The 20,533-nt window shown below is 39.4% G+C and overlaps 1 protein-coding gene across 3 annotated transcripts in view; it reads right to left on the reverse strand.

Annotated features, from left to right (window-relative positions):
* The window catches only part of Focad (focadhesin), a 287,598-nt gene that overhangs the window by 90,231 nt on the left and 176,834 nt on the right, over window positions 1–20,533 (reverse strand). For 2 of the 3 annotated variants that reach the window (XM_052717956.1, XM_052717955.1), the window contains one exon: window positions 5,770–5,891. In XM_052717956.1, coding sequence (XP_052573916.1) covers window positions 5,770–5,891 — 122 coding nt within the window. Of the gene's footprint in view, window positions 1–5,769; window positions 5,892–12,576; window positions 12,763–18,150; window positions 18,229–20,533 lie in introns of all 3 variants that reach the window. The other variant, XM_052717954.1, reaches the window with a different exon arrangement.

A 20,533-nucleotide genomic window follows, 5' to 3' on the forward strand; every position in this document is an offset into this window, starting at 1 on the left:
ATGAGCAAATTGAATATGACAATGTAAAATATATACCACAATTAGTGGTATTTATCCAGTGAGACTGGATCAATATTCAAGAATGTATATTACAGAAATCACACATTATATCGATAGATGTAGAAACGAGCACTTGAGAAACTCAAAATCCATTCATGGTTAAAAACAAAAATTCCAGCTAGTTTAAACAAGGTTTATTATACGATTGACAAGGAAGATCTACACCATACCCCCCAGCAAACAGAACCCATAGCAAAAACGTAACAAGGCAGAAATGTCAATTCTCAGCAGTCCTTTTTAACATCATACTGGCAGTCCTCACCGATGCAATGTGATAGAAACAGAAGGTGTCACATATACTGAAGGAAAAGAAGAAATGAAATTGCCTCTGCCACAGACAACATTAGTATTTACATACAAAATCCAAACAAACTAGCCAAAAAAAATTCAGTAATTAGTTACTTCAGCAAGGCTAGCATATACATGATTAATACACAAAACCCAATTGCTTTCTTATGTATCTGTAGTGAATAAATAACTATTAAAGTTTGAGACTCAGTAACACAGTAATACCACCCCAAATGAAATGTGTGGATATAAATCTACGAATATATTTACAAGATCAACATGAGAAAAACTATAAACTATGAAAAATCAACAATGAACCAAATAAATGGAGAGAGACTCTGTGCTCGTGAATAGAAAGATTCAGCAAGAACTGTATGATCCGTGGGATTCCAATCAAATCCTAGGATGTTACCTCAGAAATACTAGCCAACTGATTCCAAACCTCACATGGCAAAGAAAAGAAGAAGAAAAAGGGACAGGACACGTGGCTCAGCAGCTAAGAGCACTGACTGCTCCTGCAGAGCACTGACTGCTCCTGCAGAGCACTGACTGCTCCTGCAGAGCACTGACTGCTCCTGCAGAGCACTGACTGCTCCTGCAGAGCACTGACTGCTCCTGCAGAGCACTAAGTGGGGTTCAGTTCCCCCAGGGTAGCTCACACTGGAGTGAAACTCCAGTTCCCGGGATCTGGTGTGCTCTTCTGCCCTCCATAGGCTCCTGCATACATGTGGTGCATATATATTCATGTAGCCATGCACACACTGACACATGAAAATAGTAAAAAATAATCTTTAAAAAGACCAAAGAGCCAATACAACATGAGGAATATTAGGCAAGTGTGACCATGGGACGTCAGGCTTTACTACTGAGCCGTAGTAAAGGGAGAGAAGCAAATCATCATGTTGACATAGCAGCAATGAACAGAAAGCCAAACAGACCAAACAGAATCAATCCTAGTTGCAAAACACTTAGGATTATGTAATGGTTACTAAATTTAACAAAACACCTACAAAATTTATAATATGAAAACAAAATGTTAACCTAACTAAACGCAAAGATATACATTGCTCATGAAAGTAGAGACTCAGTGTTCCTAAGATTTCAGTTTCCTGCCAATGGGCCTATAGAATTGATGCATTTATAATCCACATCAGAGCAGTCAGGCATGAGACATCTCAAAGCTGTTTTATATACGACACATACTATGGAAACAAAAACTGAAAATACACACTCCAGAGAGGGAGGGAGGGAGGAAGGGAAAAAGAAGAGAGGGACAGAAGGAGAGAAGAGTGCATGGAGGGGGGATAATTTTGGACAAAGGTAATTAGGTAATCCAGTGAAGGATGTATTTACAAGAACATAACCAGTCCTTATAGAAACATTAAACTCTAATGGGCCACAGCCTAAAATGCACACCTCAAACTGTAAAACGTCCACATGAAAACATAGCCTAACTACAAATTGACTAATAAATACACTAGATGTGGGGCACCTACATAGTAAAATACTGCTCTGCCATGAAAACAAAGCAGAACCAACGTGTGCTGCAACATGGACAAACCTTAAAAACAATCCTACATGTAAGTAGCCAGACCCGATTAACCATACATTTTGATTATATATAATGGGTGGGTTTTAGGACACGTGAATTATACCTCTACTTTAAGAATTAATGAATAAAACTTAAATTAAGCAGAAGAGAAAATGAAAATTCTTGTAATCTTGCTTCAGACAAAAAAGAGCCATACAAAGAAAAACATGACAATTTAGAGTCTTAAAAATTAAAAATCAATTTTCAAAAGAAAGCCATTTTTAAGGAAATGACAGAACTGGGCAAAAAAAATCAAAATCCATTTCTAGAATAAGATTTATATCTAGAATAAGAATGTGTAAAATCCTTTTTTTAGAAAAAAAAGTCCTTGGGGGAAAAAAATAGTGAAAAGTAGACACATCATGGAAAAATAAGGATGACAAAGGGACATGTAAAAAGACACTTAACACCAGTACAGAAATGAACCACCTACAGTCTTTAAAGCTAGCAATTCCAGTCACTGGTAGGGAGGTAGGCAGAGAATTCTTGTATAGTTCAGGGGCATCCACAAGGAGACAGTCACTGAGAAAGAGTCTATTAGCGTTATATAAAATTTTCTGTGCACTTACCAAATACCCCAAGTAAGCTATTTCTCTACTTAAAGGAAATGAAAACAGATTTCTACACAAAGATATCTGAGTAACTGAGTGAGGAATTATCATGGGAGTGTTTACACAATCACCAAAAACCAGAAGCAAACCAAAGATACACCAAACCAGTAAACTGATAAGTAAGCGAAATCCTCAGGAAAAACTTCCAAAGACACAGCCTAAAGTAGCAGTAGGAACCAAAGCAGGGTTTGAAGAAACATCTAGAAAAATGCCTAATAGACTCCGGAAAAACAACAACAACACCACACACACACACACACACACACACACACACACACACACACACACACACACACACACACAAAAGCCAGATTTGGAGAAGAGCTAAGAGTCAATAGGTTTTAAATGTTTTCTGATTGACCTGAGGGGGGCAGTGACTGTCCTTAACTGCAGTCAGTTTCACTGTCCGTGATTTCTGGTACTCACAGTGAACCCCAGTCTGATCATTAAACTGAAAATCCCATAGAGAAAGTACTTGTGTGTTTGAGGTTGCATGCTGTCCTGAACAGTCTGGTGACCCCTTTCACTGTGCCACTCTGGACATAAAGCATTCCTTTGCCCAGTGTATCCAGGCTGTACGCATTACCTGCCCCTTAGTCCTTCCTCACTCTGTAACTCTGAGTTAGTTTCCATATTAATTCCCAAGGTACTGCTGAGCTTGATTTCAAGTAACCCATATTTTATTTAATAATGACTTTAAATTTTACCAGTGGTGGTACTGGTAAATCAGAAATGCCAAAGAAAAGCCAAAAGTAAATAAGTAAAAGCTGTGGACTTAATGAAGAAAGTTACAAAAATTCACTTGATATGGTGGCTAAGCTCTACAGTAAAAACCTGAAATTGAATTCCAGGGTTCCATTTCCAGACTCTTCCACTTAGCTGCTTTATGATCTTGAACAAATTAACAGGACCTACCTCAGAACATGGATGTGAAGATTAAACGAATGAAGAAACTGTGCTCCTCTGCTTGTAATTATGAGGTTACATCCTAATAAAACATTACAAACTAAAAATGTCCTAACTTGAAAATGGACTTAACTAACCTAACTTGCCAGGCATCACAGCTCAGTCACAGAGCAGTACGCTGCAAAATACAGCAGCTTATTCCAGTGGAGAAGCTCGATGAGCTACAGCTTGCTGCCCTTGGGTAAGATCAAGAGAGAGCATTGTTGTTGCTTGCCCAAGAAAATGCAGATTCAAAGTACTGTTTCTACTAAAGCCATAGAACTTTTGGAGCATCAAAAAGTCAAAAAGCAGTCAGCTGAAACACCTGATGGCAGAGACATACATTGTACGTGCAGACATGAAGTGGGAGTGATACAGTGACTGCTACAGTGCACAAGCTGATTGTAAGCTGCTATTACGCAATTGTTATTGGTCAGCTCTCAAAATGCTCGTTACTTCTGGCTAAACAGTTCAAGAAAGGAATGGATCATTCTCTCTCTGCCTTTGTGTGTGTGTGTGTGTGTGTGTGTGTGTGTGTGTGTGTGTGTGTGTGTGTGTGTTCATGTTCACATGTACAGAGAGGTATGCATGGAGGCCAGAAGAGGATACTGAATCCTCTGGAGCTGTAGTTATAGACAGTTGTGAGTTGTCTAATGTGGGTGCTTAAAACCAAACTCCAGTCCTTCATACCAGCAGCTAATACTGGGCCATAGGAACTGAATCTGAACTAAAATCCCAACCTGGATTTCACAAAATTCTGTCCAAAAGGCCCTCTAAATGATTCCCAAATAATACTGTCATTTTCTCACCCCTCTGAGATTTTCTAGGCCATCTCTAACACAAGCTACAAGTATCTTAATCCAGACACTTTCTCTGTTCATATGTGGAGCATATCGCATAGCTTCTGATACATTAGCTAAATTTAACAGATAGCTTCTACTAGCCTACACCTTTTTAAAAATGTCGTTCTGATAACTTTTCAAATCTGCTTTTCATGAAGAGTTTAAACTTGGATTTGTCCTGAAAATACCTACATGTAGAGCTTAAAATGGTAAAGGTAGCACATCTCTTTCTTTTCCATGCTAACTAAGGAGATGCCTGGGAATAGTAGATATAGAAATGACCTGTTTTCCTTTGCTTTGTTTAAACATTTTCCCTGAGAGAAACATCACTCCTCCCAGACATTTCTCTCTTTAACTGAATGAGAGACACTGTTATGTTGCAGAATACTTGTTTACACTGTGAAGATGTGGCTTTGCCAAGGCACCTTCTGATAAAAAGCTGAATGGCCAATAGCTAGATAGGAAGAGGTTAGGCGGGACTTCCAGAGACAGAGAGGACTTTGGGAAGAAGAAAGGTCATCATGCCAGGAGACATATAGAGGAAATAGGAGGTATAAGATGGAAGAGTGGTAATGTCAGGTGATAGAACATAGATTAATATAAATGGGATAATTTAAGATATAAGAGCTAGTTAGGAACAAGCCTAAGCTATAGGCCAAGCTTTCATAATTAAAAAGAAGTCTCCATGTCATCATTTGGGAGCTGACTGTTGGGACAGAAAAAGACTCATTATGTTGTCATCAAAAAGGACTTCAAATACTTTGTAGGAGCTGGCAAGATGACTCCTTGGAGAAAAGTACTTGCTGCCAAGTCTGACAATCCTCAGAGCCTACAAGGTAGAAGGGAAAAGTTGGCTCCTACAGGGTGCCTTCTAACTTCTAAGTGCCATAAACATGCACATACACACTAAAGAAATAAATAAAGCCTAAAGGAAAGGGGGTCAGAAGGATGCTCCAGGTAAAAGCACCTGCCTATGAGTCTGATGGCCTGAGTTCAATCCCGAGAAACCACTTCCTACAAGTTGTCCTCTGACCCCCACATGCATTATAGCATGCACATGTATGCTATCACACACACACAACCAATTTTTAAGAGAAAAAAAAAATGGGCAGTACTTTTTCTTTAAATAAGTTAAAATTCAATCTAAACAATGGAAGTTAAACATAGGTGAAATAAGGAAACAAGTAAAATCTTTAGACACTACTCCCTAATAATTCTGGTGGGCGGTGGGGAAGTTTCAACTGTCTCTTGCAGAAACACTGGACTTAGCATCCATTTGGTCAGTTATTTTGGAAGCCATTAAAAGCAACCTGTGCTAACTGTGGCAAAGAAAAAAAAAAACCTTTCTAAACAAATGCAATTCCATATACATGAAGGGAATGGAGGAACTCTAAAACACAAAGAGGCTGATGGGGTATGGAACAACACCTACTTCATGGACAAGGGCCAGTGATGTCTGCTTGAAGCTTCGCCCTCTACTGGCCATCAGCCGATTCAGGGGCTTGCCATCTTTACTCTGATACATGGCAACATCATAGCAAAACAGCATGCCACCTTTCAAAATAAAGAAATTCAGAATGAGCATTTCCAATGACAAAAAAATTATGAATTAAATTCTCAATAGTCCACACTGAGCCAATTTGGATAGAGAACTTATAAATGAAAACACAAATTGTTGAGCAAATTATTATTTTTTAACATTGGTGTCAAAAGAAGGGAAAAACAGATGGAATACAAAAATTAACATTTAAAATATAATTTTTTTACAAGTCACTTATAATTAACACTTATCAGTATAAACATTTAAAAGAAAGAAAATTTATAATTTTTTTATTCATTTCACATTTTTGCAAACCAGTGGTACTACTATTAAGATTTATCCTACAATGAGTTTCATTAAATAAAAGTATGTGTGCATATTAATCTATGTCAACTCTTGACAACATAAGTCCCACACATAAACAAGTTGACCTCACACCTGCATCAGCCAGCTTTTGGTTGCCCCTCTTTTCCCTGCCTTTGTAACTATGGTTAACTGAGTTCTCAACTGAATGTCTAGTACTAGCTAGGTCCCCAAAACAATCAAAACCCAAGGAAGCCAGTAAAGTACCTGAGAGGTAACTTATGACAACCACAGGTAACTAATGGAAACTCAGTAATTCTGAGCTAATGAAAATACATATTCAAGGACCAAAATGACATAAAATATAGACACCATTACATTTCCAACATCTATTCTTAGTATATGTTGGAGAAAAGTGCATACTTTATAAACACAGCTGAGTAAATTGTTTTGCACTAAGAAGACCTATCTAAGCAGGACCCAGATTATCTTAGTTTGGGTTTTTATTGCTGTGAAGAGACACCCTGACCATGGCAACTCTTATAAGGAAAACATTTAATTGGGGTGGCTCACTTATAGTTTCAGAGGTTCGGTCTATTATCATCATGGAGCAGGGCACATGGCAGACATGGTGCTGGAGCTAAGAGTGCTAGATCTTGCAGACTACTGGGAAGTTGACTAACTCACTGGGTGAGGCTTGAGTATATATGAGCCCTCAAAGCCTGCCTTCTCCAACAATACACACTTCCTCCAACAAGACCACGCCTACTCCAACAAGACCACACCTCCTAATAGTGCCACTCCCTTTGGGGGCCATTTTAATCATTACGTGTATCTCAGAAGCCTTCAAATACACCTTCTTGTCACACCTCAAGCTCCATTGGCAGCACAACTTCTAAACAATCACTTTGCCTATCATGGTTTGTTTGTTTGTTTGTTTTTTATGAATTAGACCATGAAGATGCTTTCGTATCTGACTTCTTTCACTCACCCTCACTGTTTTGAGAATCATCTTATCCTTATTGGCAGCTGTCTACTCATTCTCTCATCATGTTCTTTCACATGAACATGCAACATTTGTGTACTAATTTTACTGCAAATGAGCATTTAGATAGCTCCTGGGTTACACACTAGGCAAACAGTACTGTTATGAACTTATGTCTCCAGTAGCATCTATTGGGCTTAAATTCTGTAAAAATAAAAACCCAAGTAATGTAGGAATTTGTTCAGAATCAATTTTCAAAATATCATAGGAACTTATATTAGCAATAGCTGTCTTAGTTACCTCACCAACAGTTATTCCTTGGTAACTATGGGAACTGTTCCAAGAACTCCTGTGGTCAGCAAAATTCATGAATATTCATATATAGTATTTGCATATAACCTATTCACTTCCTCCTACATTTCTTATGAACCCCTATATTGTTTATAACAAATACAATGCAGGCATCAGATGAAGCATAAACAGTTGCTGTGTTGGATTGTTGGAGGACTAATAATAAGAAAAGGTCTGCATGTGTTCAGTACAACTATAAACTTTCTTACAAATATTTTTGATATGCAGTAGGTTGACTCCTCAGATATAAAACCTGGGGGAATATACAACCAACTGTACTTTGTATTTTCCATCTTTTATCCATTCCAATGGTATGAAATGTGATCTTAATACAGCTTTAACCCAGGTTTTTTATATTAAAATTCATTATCTTCTCATATGTTTATTGCACATGTGAATATTTCTTTAAACCCTGTTCGACTGTGTCACACATTTATATAATGAATTTTAGTCATTTCCACCTAGGTCCCCCTCTCATCCCTGTCTCCTGCTGGAATCCTCCTTCCCAACAAGTCCCTCCTACTTCCCTATCTCCCTTTAGCGTGTGGTCCAATGAGTTTAATTATAGTTTCTTGCCAAAACGTGGGTAGGAGATTATTCCTGGAGCAAGGGCAACTCATCAGTGGCTACACTGCTGAAGAAAATGATACCTCTCCCCCACACCCTTAACTGTCAACAATCTAATCAAGAGCATGGCTGGGGAAGTCACAGGTCCAAGGGAGGAACCTACTACTATGTTTTGCTAAATGGTCATGTTGTCAAATTGCCTTTTAAGTACTCATGTTATATTTATTAATTAATGCTGAGCCCCATCATTCATCGGAAAAAACTTCATACTACAGGAAGCAACGGTTAACGCTGAAAATATGTGATGGTGGAATACCCTCTTTTGAAGTGTCGACTCAAATGACTTCTAGTTTTGCTATTAAATAATTTTTATTACTTTGTAAAAGTTCTTGACACATTCTCCATGTGTCCTTTATCAGATATGTACATCATATAAATGTCCTTAATGTATTTGTCATTCTTTTAAGCTAGAGCTTTTAGATCTGGGAAGCGTAGTCAGCACTGTGTGCTTGCCACACAGACGTGAGGACATGAGCTCAGTGCCCAGTACTGGCATAAGAGCAGAGGAGGGTGGCATGTTATATGAAACCCACGTACTGGGTACACAGAGACAGGTGGATCCCTCGAGCTCACTGAGCCAACCGGGTGCATGAGAGGCCCTCACTCAGATAAGGTGGAGGACTGAAGGAAACACTTCCCTTCACATGCAAGGACATACATGTGCACCCCTGACACACATGGATACATGGAACACACACACACACACACACACACACACACACACGCGCGCGCGCGTGCGCACAAAGTAAAAATAAACAGCAGAGCTTTTCATTACAGAAATCATGGCTTTTCTCCACACCACTGCTATAAATCTAGTGACAAATTGGTTATATGTGCATATTTCACAATGTATTCTTTTGGTCAGCCTGTCTATCATTGCACTAACACCCCATCACCAATTTTTGTGGGTTTATAACTGGTCTTGACACCTGGTAATGTATGTCTTCCTACATTGTTGTTGCTATTCTTCAAGACTGCCTTGGTTATTCTTGGGTTTTTGTATTTCCACACAATTTTTGGAAAAAGACTGTCAAAAACTTACCAGGGTATTGATTATGATTTACTTAAGCCTATATATTAAATTGAAAAGAACTTAGATTTTACAATATGCAGCCTTCTAGCCCATAAATATCACATATCACTACATTTATGGTTTTTTTCAATATTATTTTGTAGTTATGAACATACAGGCTACAGATTTGTTTTAGATTTTCAATATTTATGATGCTATTATAGTTTTAAATTCCATTTTCCATTCATTATAGTATATGAAATATACAATTGATTTTATATACTCAGTTTTGAGTGTGTGTATATATATATATATACACATATATCTGTGTGTGTGTGTGTGTGTGTGTGTACATACACACAGAGTAACTGATGAATGGAGTTCAACTATTAGTCCTAATAATTATCCATCGATTATTTTGGATTGCCTATGAACACAACCATGTCATCTGTAAGTAATGAATGTTTTATTTCTTTAACCATGTAACTTTTCTTTCTTTTCCTTGGCTGACTGCACCAGCTATGTCCTCTAGTACAATATTAAGTAGGAGTGGTGATAATAGCATTTATATACTTTTCCACTATTAGACAGCAAAGTTTCAATATTTCAGGATTAACTACAAGCACATGTTGTGGGTATCTCTTATCAGAACAAAACAAGGTTCCATCTATACATAATTTTTAATATGAGTCTTTTTGGCATCATGAACATGTGCTAAACTTTTCACATTTTTTTCTGCACATTTGAATCTACTTAAAGATTGATCTACCTTTGTAAATTAAAACAATTATCCTAGCTTTGAAACATGAAATTAACCCCTCTTACCCTTTACATATATTGCTTCAATAAACCTCCTTCCTACCCTATCTTTCCAACTGTGCTCACTGGAAAAGGGTGGTGCATAAGGTTCCTGTTTTGTAAAGTCATGATCAAGTTCTGGTATTAATATTATGCTGCTTCCCACGAAGAAGCATCCGTTTTCTCTGTGTTCTTGCCACCGTCTGTATAAATTTAGTACCATTTCCCTTTTTCTTGACAAACTTTAGAAGAATTCATCAAGAAGCCGCCAGTACCTAAGCTTTCTTTGTAGGAAGATTATTAGGTTAGAGAATGAATTTCTCCAGTCAATATTAAATTGTTCATATAATCTCTCTCTCTTATCAGTTTCATATTTTAAGGAACTTCTGTATCTCACTTAAATTTTGAAGAATATTGACTAAAAGTTCTTAGTAGCATTTATCCTTCTGAATGGTGTAGGATCTGAAACAGCATTTCCTTTGCTGTTACTCATATAGGCATTCTCAGCCTTCCATATTTATTGATTTTGTTAAACCTTCACTTGAAGAGTATCTTTTTGTCTTTGGTCACATATTTTTATGATCTTTACTTGATTTGCTATTCTTTCCCCAGCTCTTTTAAACAGAAGTTTAGTTTCCCTTCCTTGTTTCTAATATATAAATTGAAAGTATATATTTCTATTCTAGCTAGGTGTTTGCCTAGAATTACCTGGGAAGAGAAACCTCGATTGAGAAACTGCCTCCACCAGATTGGCCAGTAGCAACGCCTGTGGGGCATTTTCTTAATATTAGTGATTGATGTGGGAGGACCCAGTCCACCCTGGGCAGTGCCACCCCTGGGCTGGTGGTCTTGGGTCTTATAAGAAAGCAGACTGTGCAAGACATGGGGAGCTAATCAGTAAGCAGCACTCCTCAGTGGTCTCTGCTTCAGTTCCTGCCTCCTAGCTCCTGTCTTGAGTTCCTGCCCTGACTTCTCTTAGTGATGGACTGTAAACTGTAAGGTGAAATAAACCTTCCCTCCCCAAAGTTTGATTTTGGTCATGGTGTTTTGTCACAGCAATAGAAAGCAAATTAAAACATGCAAGCAGACACACACCTACACGCACACACATATACATAGTCAATCACTGTCACAGGTACACCTTTAACTCTAATCCTGTGGGGATGGAAACATGAGGATCCTGGGGGCTTGCTAACTACTAGCATAGGTCTAGGTTCAGTGAGATACTCTGTCTCAAAGGAATAAGGTGGAAAGTGATATATAAAGACATGCTATGTTCTCCTCTGACCTCCAAATACACACAAACACACACACACACACACGCACACACACACACACACACACACGCACACACACACACACACACACAAAGTCCAAGCATTCCCACAACACTGCATCTCCACACACATATACCACCTGCTCATACTCATGCACAAACACAAAATCAATCAATCAGTCAACAGAAAAAGATTGTAACTACATTCTATAAGCTGTTATATGGTTTGTCCTCACTATGGTGTAGTTCCAATTAATTTTTAAAGTATCTTTATTGGTGTATTCACTGTATAAAATAATTGGCTCCATTGTGTCATTTCTGTGCATGTATATCATGTGTTTTGATCATATTTATGCCTGTATCACCTCTTAGCTCCTACCTCCTCTTAGTATCCTTCCTCTACCCAAATAGTCTCCCCTACTTTCATGTCCTATTTTAAAAATCTAGATTGCAAATATGCAGTATATCCTTCTGAATCTGACTTATGTCACACACTTAGATGATGACATACAGTATTCCTGCAAATGACATGATTTTGCTCCTCTTTATGGTAACATAAAAATCCATATATATGTAAAGTACAGGGTTTTTTTTAGTTGAGTAATTCCTCTAGTGATGGACACAGGCTGATTTTTGAGCAGTGCCATAATAAACACAAAAGTGCAAGTATATTATGTTATATGCTAACTTTGATTACTTTGGGTAAAACCAACAAGTGGTATTGGGGGATCATATAGCAGTTCTGGTTTTCATCTTCTGGGGAACATCTATACTGACTTCCATAGGGGCTAAACTAATTTACAGTTCCAACAATCGTGTATGAGCATGGCTTGTTCTCTGTGTCATTATCTGCATTTCTTGTTTGTTTTCTTGATAATGGCTATTCTGGCTGGGCTGAGCTGGAATCTCAATGGAGTCTGATTTGCATTTCCTTGATGGCTAAGGATATTAAAATTGTTTCTATACATTTGTTGGCCATTGGTTGCTGCTCTTTCCTCCAACAGACCTGACCTCTGCCTGAGCCATCTCCCAATCAAGTCCATAGCCAGAATATTGAATATGTTCCAGGAGTTGAAAAAGTCTAAAATATTCTCCCTGTTCTGGAACTGGAAGCTATCTTTTTTTTTTTTTGCTAAAGCAAAAAAAAAAAAAAGACTGTAGTATTTGCTTCTAGAGTTTTGGGATTCCTTTTCAAGTTAGGTTTGTGGTAAGTTTTTCAGCTGTGTGTACATGTCAGCAGCAGCAACAACAATATCCTACCATCTAACCTATTACAATTCTTCATGAAAGTAAGAGTTGGGACGTGAAGCTATAAACCTGAACTTCACCACCATGCAGAATTCTTACCTGCTAGGCCAGGTTTCAACCCTGGTTGCTTGTTTGTTTCATACATCTTCAATATAAAACTGGGGATTCCTGCTACCGTTTTCCCTTGGTCTGATCGGATGCCTCCTTTCAATGCAGAATGATATATTCCCCGGGGCATATTCACCATCTCTTGTTTCACAAGGGATGTAAAGAATTCTTCCAAGGCTGAAAGAGAATAAAAAGAGTTCAAAACCCAAAAAAATGTGGCATTCCAAAAGCAGAACATTCATTCTTAACTGGTACACAGACACCTAGCTATATTTCAGGTTGAAATTTGCAGAATGAAAAGTAAACTACTGATCATCATCTCTTTCTTAAATTTCCCCAGATTAGAACAAAGCACCACACTGTTCAGGTATCAGAAGTTAGAATTTACTCTTACTTCTTCACTTCTTACATATAATCCGTTGGCAAGTTCTTGTGGCTCCACCTTCAGAGTCCAATTCTTTGACAACCATTCCTATGAAATCTTGCCTGCTTATTATCTTTGTCCTTTCTCAAATATGCTAATGTAAAAGCTACATCTTTAGTTTCTTCTTCCTCCAGATCATTCCTGCAGCATCCTCCAGCCAGAAGCTGAGGCGGTCCTTTCCTAACACCATCCAATAGTTTTCACTGCATAGCCTCTGAGCACAAACCAGGAATCGTCAGCACTCTTCCCTGACCTCATTTCTGCCACGTTCCCTTCTTGCTAAGTTAAAGATCTTTCCAAATAACCTTTCTCTTCTTCAAAAATACAGGCTTATGTGTTGCACAGGGACACGAGACTAGCTGGCTGTCTACCTGGAGCATACTATTACCAGATGTTCATGGAATGAGTCCTGCTTGTCCTCTGGATGTTTTCAGAGAGATCTTTTAGAACCAAGCACCATTCTGTAGCAATGTTAGTACAAGTATTAAAATCTGAAAACTTCATTCCTTACTACCTTGTCTACACTCCTAATAAAGCCTGTGATCTTTGCTATTTGACACTGTATGTACTACTAAACAACATGATAATGTAAGATCAGAAGATAGCAAGATGTCAAACAAAATAACTGCTAAGATTAATGGGTTCATATTTAGGTGTCATTTCCATAAGGGCCACTAGAGGCTGCCCAATACAGAAACAAAAACAAAGCATTAAAGCTAGACAAATCACTGGGCGGGGGAGGGGGGAGGAGGGGACACGACACGGGACACTACTGCATGTTCCTCCAACAGGAACAGAAAGGCAGGGGTCCACCCAGCCACATCCGAATTTTATTAGGAATGTTTCTACCTCAAGATCTTTAAATGACCCTGATTTGAAGCAGCAAATATGCACTAGCACATCTACTCAGTGTCCTTCTATCTTTCTATATAAGCTCCTGGATGCAACCAAACTTATTCATACAGAGCAAAGAGAGGGACTGGGGAGGTCGCTCAGTCAATAAAGCATGTGGCAGAGCATGCGGACCTGAGTTTGATCCCCAGAACCTGTATAAAAAAGCCAAGTGAGGCAGTGCACACATGCCATCCCAGCCTGGGGAGTCAAAGACAAGAGGAATCCTGCAACCTGCTAGCCAGACAGTCTCCCCAGTGGCAATGCCCAGGTACAGGCAAAAGACTCTGACTCAAAAAATAAGGAGGAAGAGCAACTGAAGAAGACACCCAAAGCCAATCTCTGGTCTATACATATGCACACGCACACACACACACACACACACACACACACACACACACACACGCACACGCACACGCACACGCACGCACGCACGCACAGTACTGAGAACATCTGTTGGAGACAGTTTCCATTGACTCCTCCACACTTGCCCTCCACCCTTCTCAACACCGCTCTGTAGCCTCCCAAAGTAAACTTTAAGAAATGCAGCAGCAGGCTGCTCAGGGTTTCAACCAGTGAAAGGCACTGGCAGGAGATCAAAGGGTGAAAACACAGTGAAGTCAAGGAACCGATTCCTTAGACACTGTCCAACAGGTTACTACAGGCTGCCTGCAGCCTTGTTGAGAGGGCTGTCTCCCCTTAGGCAGCTCTGTTGGTGACACGAATGTCTCTCTCCCCCCTACACAGGCCAGAGGACCTTCTATCCTTGGATGATTCACCCATCATGTCTAATGAATCTCCATTAACTTCGAAAACATGCTTTTAAAGAACCACTTTATTCAACTTTCTTCAATTATTCCACAGAGCATGAACTCCTTTTCCTGTCATGACCTTGATGAATATAACATCTAAACAAGTGAATGACATGTAATCACAGGCTATGTACTCCAGTTCCTGAACACTGGTAAAGGTATGCCTGCTCTAAGCTCAGTCTGAGGACAGACTTTTCAAAATGAGTGTGAGTGAGTCATGTGACTGGGAAGCTAGGAGCACTCTGGTAAGAGGGTAATTTCGTGCTCCTTCAGGAAGAACTGTGTTCTGACAAAGGGGACGAGTACACACGTCAGAAGAGAAGGACACGCTGGCAAGCACGCTGCTCCAGCCACGGAAAGCTGTCTACTTGTCAAGCTCTGTGGTCAATGAAAACCTCTCAGCTCTATCCTGGAGAAGGGAGGTGAGGGAAAGATGCAGGCACCTCAACGCAGCCACTACAGAGAACACCATCCTCCCCCAAGCAACGGAGCCAGCAGCCGGCATTCTTCCTGCTCTCCACGGCCTTTGCCTTGGCCTCTTCATTGCATATAACCAGTGAGGATTTGAAAAGAAGAGGAAAATCTATAGGACAACAAGGGGAGCATGTTGACACTGTAGTTATATCTAACGAAAAAGCATCCAACAACTGAGAAAAATTAACATAAGGAGCTAGGTTAAGGATCTTAAATATACTATGCTGAATGAAAAAATATCTAATTCCTAAGGTCCACAAACTCAGAGCATCTGGCAAAATCCAATTAGGATTACAGTACAAATAATTTTAAGCTAGGACTTTAACAAGCTCAATATTAGGGTCTGGAAGGATGATGGCTTGGTAGTTAAGAATGGATACTGCTCTTGCACAAGACCAGAGTTCAATTCCCAGGATTCACAGGGCAGCTCACAACTGTATTTAACTCCAGTTCCAGAAGATCTGACACCCTCTTCAGTCCTCCATGGGCACCAGGCACACACATAGTGCACTTACACACATGTGGGCAAAGCACCCATACAGGTGAAAGTTTTTTAAAACATTGTTTGTTAAGAAGAGGAAGAGGGCCAGGCGGGTGGTGGCGCACGCCTTTAATCCCAGCACTTGGGAGGCAGAGCCAGGCGAATCTCTGTGAGTTCGAAGCCAGCCTGGTCTACAAAGCGAGTTCCAGGAAAGGCACAAAGCTACACAGAGAAACCCTGTCTCGAAAAACCAAAAAAAAAAAAAAAAAAAAAAAAAAAAAAAAAAAAAAGAAGAGGAAGAGAAGGAGGAGGAGGAAGAAGGCAGAGGAGGAGGAGGAGGGAGGGGGAGGGAGGGGAAGGAGGAGGGAGGGGAAGGAGGAGGGGAGGAGGAGAAGGAGGAAGGAGGAGGGAGGAAGAGGAGGAGGAGGAGGAGGAGGAGGAGGAGGAGGAGGAGGAGGAGGAGGAGAAGTAATCACTAACCAGTGAGGATCAGGCAGCATCCACTGGGTATGCTTCTAGTCTCTGCTCCTATGGCTGCAGCCTATGTCCTCGTCTGTCAGTGCTCCATTAATCAGAGAAAGTGAGCACAGAAGAATGTAAAATGTAGTCTATCGTGATGGTTTGCCAGACATAGTTAGTACCTCCACAATCAACTTGACTCCAATTAGCGATTTCCTCAAACAACCAGAGTTGGTAGAGTACTATAACCATCAAGTACGGATGGATACCAGCACGGAGGTACCAGTGCTCAAAAGAGCTGCTCAGTGGCAACATTTTCCACCTTCCCAGGCACTCATGCCCCTCCGCGGATCACAGCAGGAATCAGCAAAGGGCACAAAGTCACTTTAACAGTCCAAATAAACTATTGGAGGTGGCTGTCTAAGGACACTGGAGGAATGTTGTATAAAAAGGCTGTTTCTTATTCCTGCTGGCTGTTAACCCCAGAGAGACTCAAGGCTCCTGGGGAGCTATGAGGTAGGAAGTGTGGAGAAGAAAGTAACAGAGAACAAGCCTCGAGGCTTGTTGTAAAGAAGAGAAGAAATGAAAACATATCTTTGCCTCAGCTCCACGATTCAGTTTGCCCTAATGAAAGAAGGCAGGGATGGACAGAAGTTTTCTCTATAAGTAAACAATAAATTTGGCTAAATTTTCAGGGAACCTCTGTGTGTCATGAAATCAAGAAAAAAAGATAACATTACAGATTACTACAATCAAATTACAATAACTAAGTTGAGAGGACATAATGACATTTATTTTATTACACTACACACACACACATACACACATATATTCAAGGTAGAATTTGAACAAAAAGCAAATGTTGGTTAACACTGAGAAGCTTCAAATCACAATGGATCATCTACAGAATTTTTAAGTGTTTTTTAATAATCAGAAGATAAATTTTTAAATAATATAAATTTGAATCACAGTCCATAATTCACATTTCAAACTATAGTTACTTACTGTTTCTTATGTAAGACTAAAATAGGGGCAGTGAAAGTGCTACATATGTGAGCACCACACACATGCACAGCATGCCTTTTAAAGGCTAACGGTCCAATAAACTTTATATCAAAGCTGGATGACCAAATAATTTGATCCTTAAAACAAAAATAAATAAAAGTAAAAATAAGACACGGTCTCATTATGTAGCCATGGACGGCCTGGACCTCACTGCATAGACCAGGTGAGCCTCAAATTCACCATGCCTGGCAGAAGTATAACCCCGGCTTCCAGCCCAGGATCCTCCAGCTTCTGCCTCATCAGGAGCTCCCACCTGTGCACATCAATGCACCCACCTTGATCCATTTGTTAAAAGCATTAATTTAGAGCTCTCAAATATTAATGACGTGATTAGTGTTCTGTACAGAAGGAATAAATTGGCGTAGAGAAATGCCTCAGCAGTTAAGAATCCTTGTTGATCTTGCAGAGGACCTGAATTCTAGTCCCCGCACCCATGTGGCAACTGACAATAGTCTTTAACACTTCCTCAGGTACCCAGCATGCACATGGTACATAAACATACATGCAACCAAAACACCCAAACATATAAAATAGTAAATAAATTAAAAAAGGAATAAATTCATAACAGTAAAACTACTAGTAAATCTCTCAAAAGTCCAATGGCCATCCTTCTCACTTAGCTTATAACAAAAGGACATTAATTAAAGCGGTGACCTGGAGTCCCAGTGCAAGTTTGTCTGGCACAATAAACTTAGCTTGTGAAATGAATTCTAGCTACACTGAAAACAATCATTTAAACTCATTTTCCAGCTTAATGTTACTGTCATCTAATGGTTAAAACACCATATTACCTAAGACGGTCCCTACAGAACACAATGATACTTAGGATTTCAGCTAGAAAGTATCTATGTGAGAGTAAACTACAGCAAGTGCACACCAAACAAGGAGCCCCCACAATTGATCAAACAGGCAAAAATCACTAACAAATGCTAACCCTATGGTTGCCAAACAGGAGTCACCTGGTAAAACCGAAGGAGCAGTGATTGTCAACAGTCTCAGATAGCAAGGGCCAGGAATGGAAAGGTCCACAGCTTCCTCTTCATCCAACTCATCAGGAACAGGCACTTCTGGCCTTATCTGAAGTAAGTAATGACATGTCAGAGAAGACGGAAATAAAACTTGTAAAATATAATTCTTTGTTGACTCTGTCTTAGACTCAATCACTTTTTAATATCAAAAGACAATTTAAGTGAAATTTTAAAAATACACTCCCATTCCTGTAACAGCAGATGTGGTGACGCACACCTTTAATCCCAGAACTTGGGAGGCAAAGGCAGGTGGATCTCTATGAGTTTGAGGCCAGTCTAGTCTAGTGTGTGAGTTACAGTACAGCCAAGGCAACATAGAGAGACCATGTCTCAAAACACACACACACACACACACACACACACACACACACACACACACACACACACACACACACATTCACATTCATGTCCCAGTCTGATTAAATGATAAACTCTAGTCATTTTATTTGGTATGATCTCAGTTCCATTTAAAGAATTGATTGCAATACAATAAGAACATCATCATAGGCCAGCATGAGCAATGATTATCATAGAAAACTAACAAAATACCGCATCAAACAGTAATAAGATATCAACACTGACATATTCGATGTGTTCAACTTGTGTGTGTTATAATTAAATATTTGATTCATCTGATTTTTATTTTAATCTGTGATTTAGAGGCTAGAGAAAGGCTCAGGCGACAAGAGCAATTGCTGCTCTTTCAGAGGACCTGAGTTTGTATCCCAGCACACAGGCTGTGCCGCTCACACTGTTTTATAACTCTAACTCTAGGTGTTCCAACACACTCTTCTGGCCTCTGTGGTTACAAACATGCACACACACACACACAAAAATTAATCTTTTAAAATTGTTATCGCAGCTACATCTCTATGACCAAGCTTAAAACCTTCTAGTGGAAATATTCAAAGATTGGGGCACGACAAATGTTTCACTTTACATTCTTTGGACTTAGCCACTGTTGCCACAGAAAATACACTAAAATTAGTAATCAGTAGCTTCGCTTTGTTGTATGTAATTTGTATTCTGATGATTTTTTTCAGTTCCTTTGTGTTTAGTTAGCTGTGTGCAAACCAAAATAAGAATATAAGATTACCACTATCATATTTTCTACAAGATATAATGGTAAAGCAATTAATTAAATTTTTAATACTTTCAGTGACACATCATCATAATGTCCACACAGAGATAATTAGCAAGAGGGTAGGGAATCAAAATACAGAAAAGTGGTTGCTATAACCATAAAGTGCCAGAACCTAGTCGTTACCATTTGCCTGTCTCTGGGAGTTATTTTTAGAAATAATTAACAATTCCTGCAGACTGCCCTTCTTCATAGGTCCCCAAAGCACCATTTCATTAGCAACTGCACTGAGTCAGGATTCTTGCAGAGGGATAAAGGAAAACAGAGAGCAAATGCTTCTCTTATGTGTAATGATCTCAACTCTAGTGATGCTGCTCAACCATGAGGAGAGTTACCATCAGTACAGAATGCACATGTGAAAGCAACTTAACCTCCTGAGCGCTCCCCAAGACAAGACTTCATTCAGATTCAACACTGAGAACTTGGTTCTGAGAGAACTTCAGGAATAACACTCAGGCATAGTCCAGATAGGGTATGACAGCATTCACTTACGACGCTACATTACCAGAGATACCCTGGCACACTGAGAACCTTTCAGTTCTAATAAGCAGTGTTTCCCAAGAGTCTCTAGTTTATAGTTGGAATTTTCTATGTTTAGTATGATTGAGAACTGTCTTTGAAACTCTAACCAGTACTAGATCCTTCTAATTCCTGAAAACTAAATGAATAAAAGAGCAAGCTCATTGCCCCTGACATGCTTTCTGATTTTAAACGTCAAGAATCTTTGGAAAAACCAGTAATTTCCTTAAAGCCCAGAAATTCTGATATTAAGTATATAACAAAGATAAACAAAAACCTATGCTCATAGAAAGACTTGCACACAAATGTTCAAGAACACTTGTTATTATATAACATTATACCTCCAAATACCTCCAAATACAAGCACACTCATCAATTTATGAATTAATAAGCAAACTGAAGTATATTCATACAATGGAACATAATTCAACATTAGTAGCAATAAAAATATAGCTTTAAAAAGGAAAGAAATAATAAAGGGGTGCAAGGGATGGCTCAGTGGGTGAGGCACTTGCTGTGAAGCCCGTTGATCTGAGGTTGATCCTGGGATCCACAAAGTGGAAGAGAACTCACTTGTCCTGCGATATCCACACATGTGCCACAGCACGCGTGTCCCTTCTCTTCCAGATGTACAGGACAGATAAATGCTTGAAA

Source organism: Peromyscus californicus, unplaced genomic scaffold (genome assembly GCF_007827085.1).
Source record: "Peromyscus californicus insignis strain IS unplaced genomic scaffold, ASM782708v3 Scaffold_5__1_contigs__length_169319896, whole genome shotgun sequence".
NCBI classification, from domain to species: domain Eukaryota; kingdom Metazoa; phylum Chordata; class Mammalia; order Rodentia; family Cricetidae; genus Peromyscus; species Peromyscus californicus.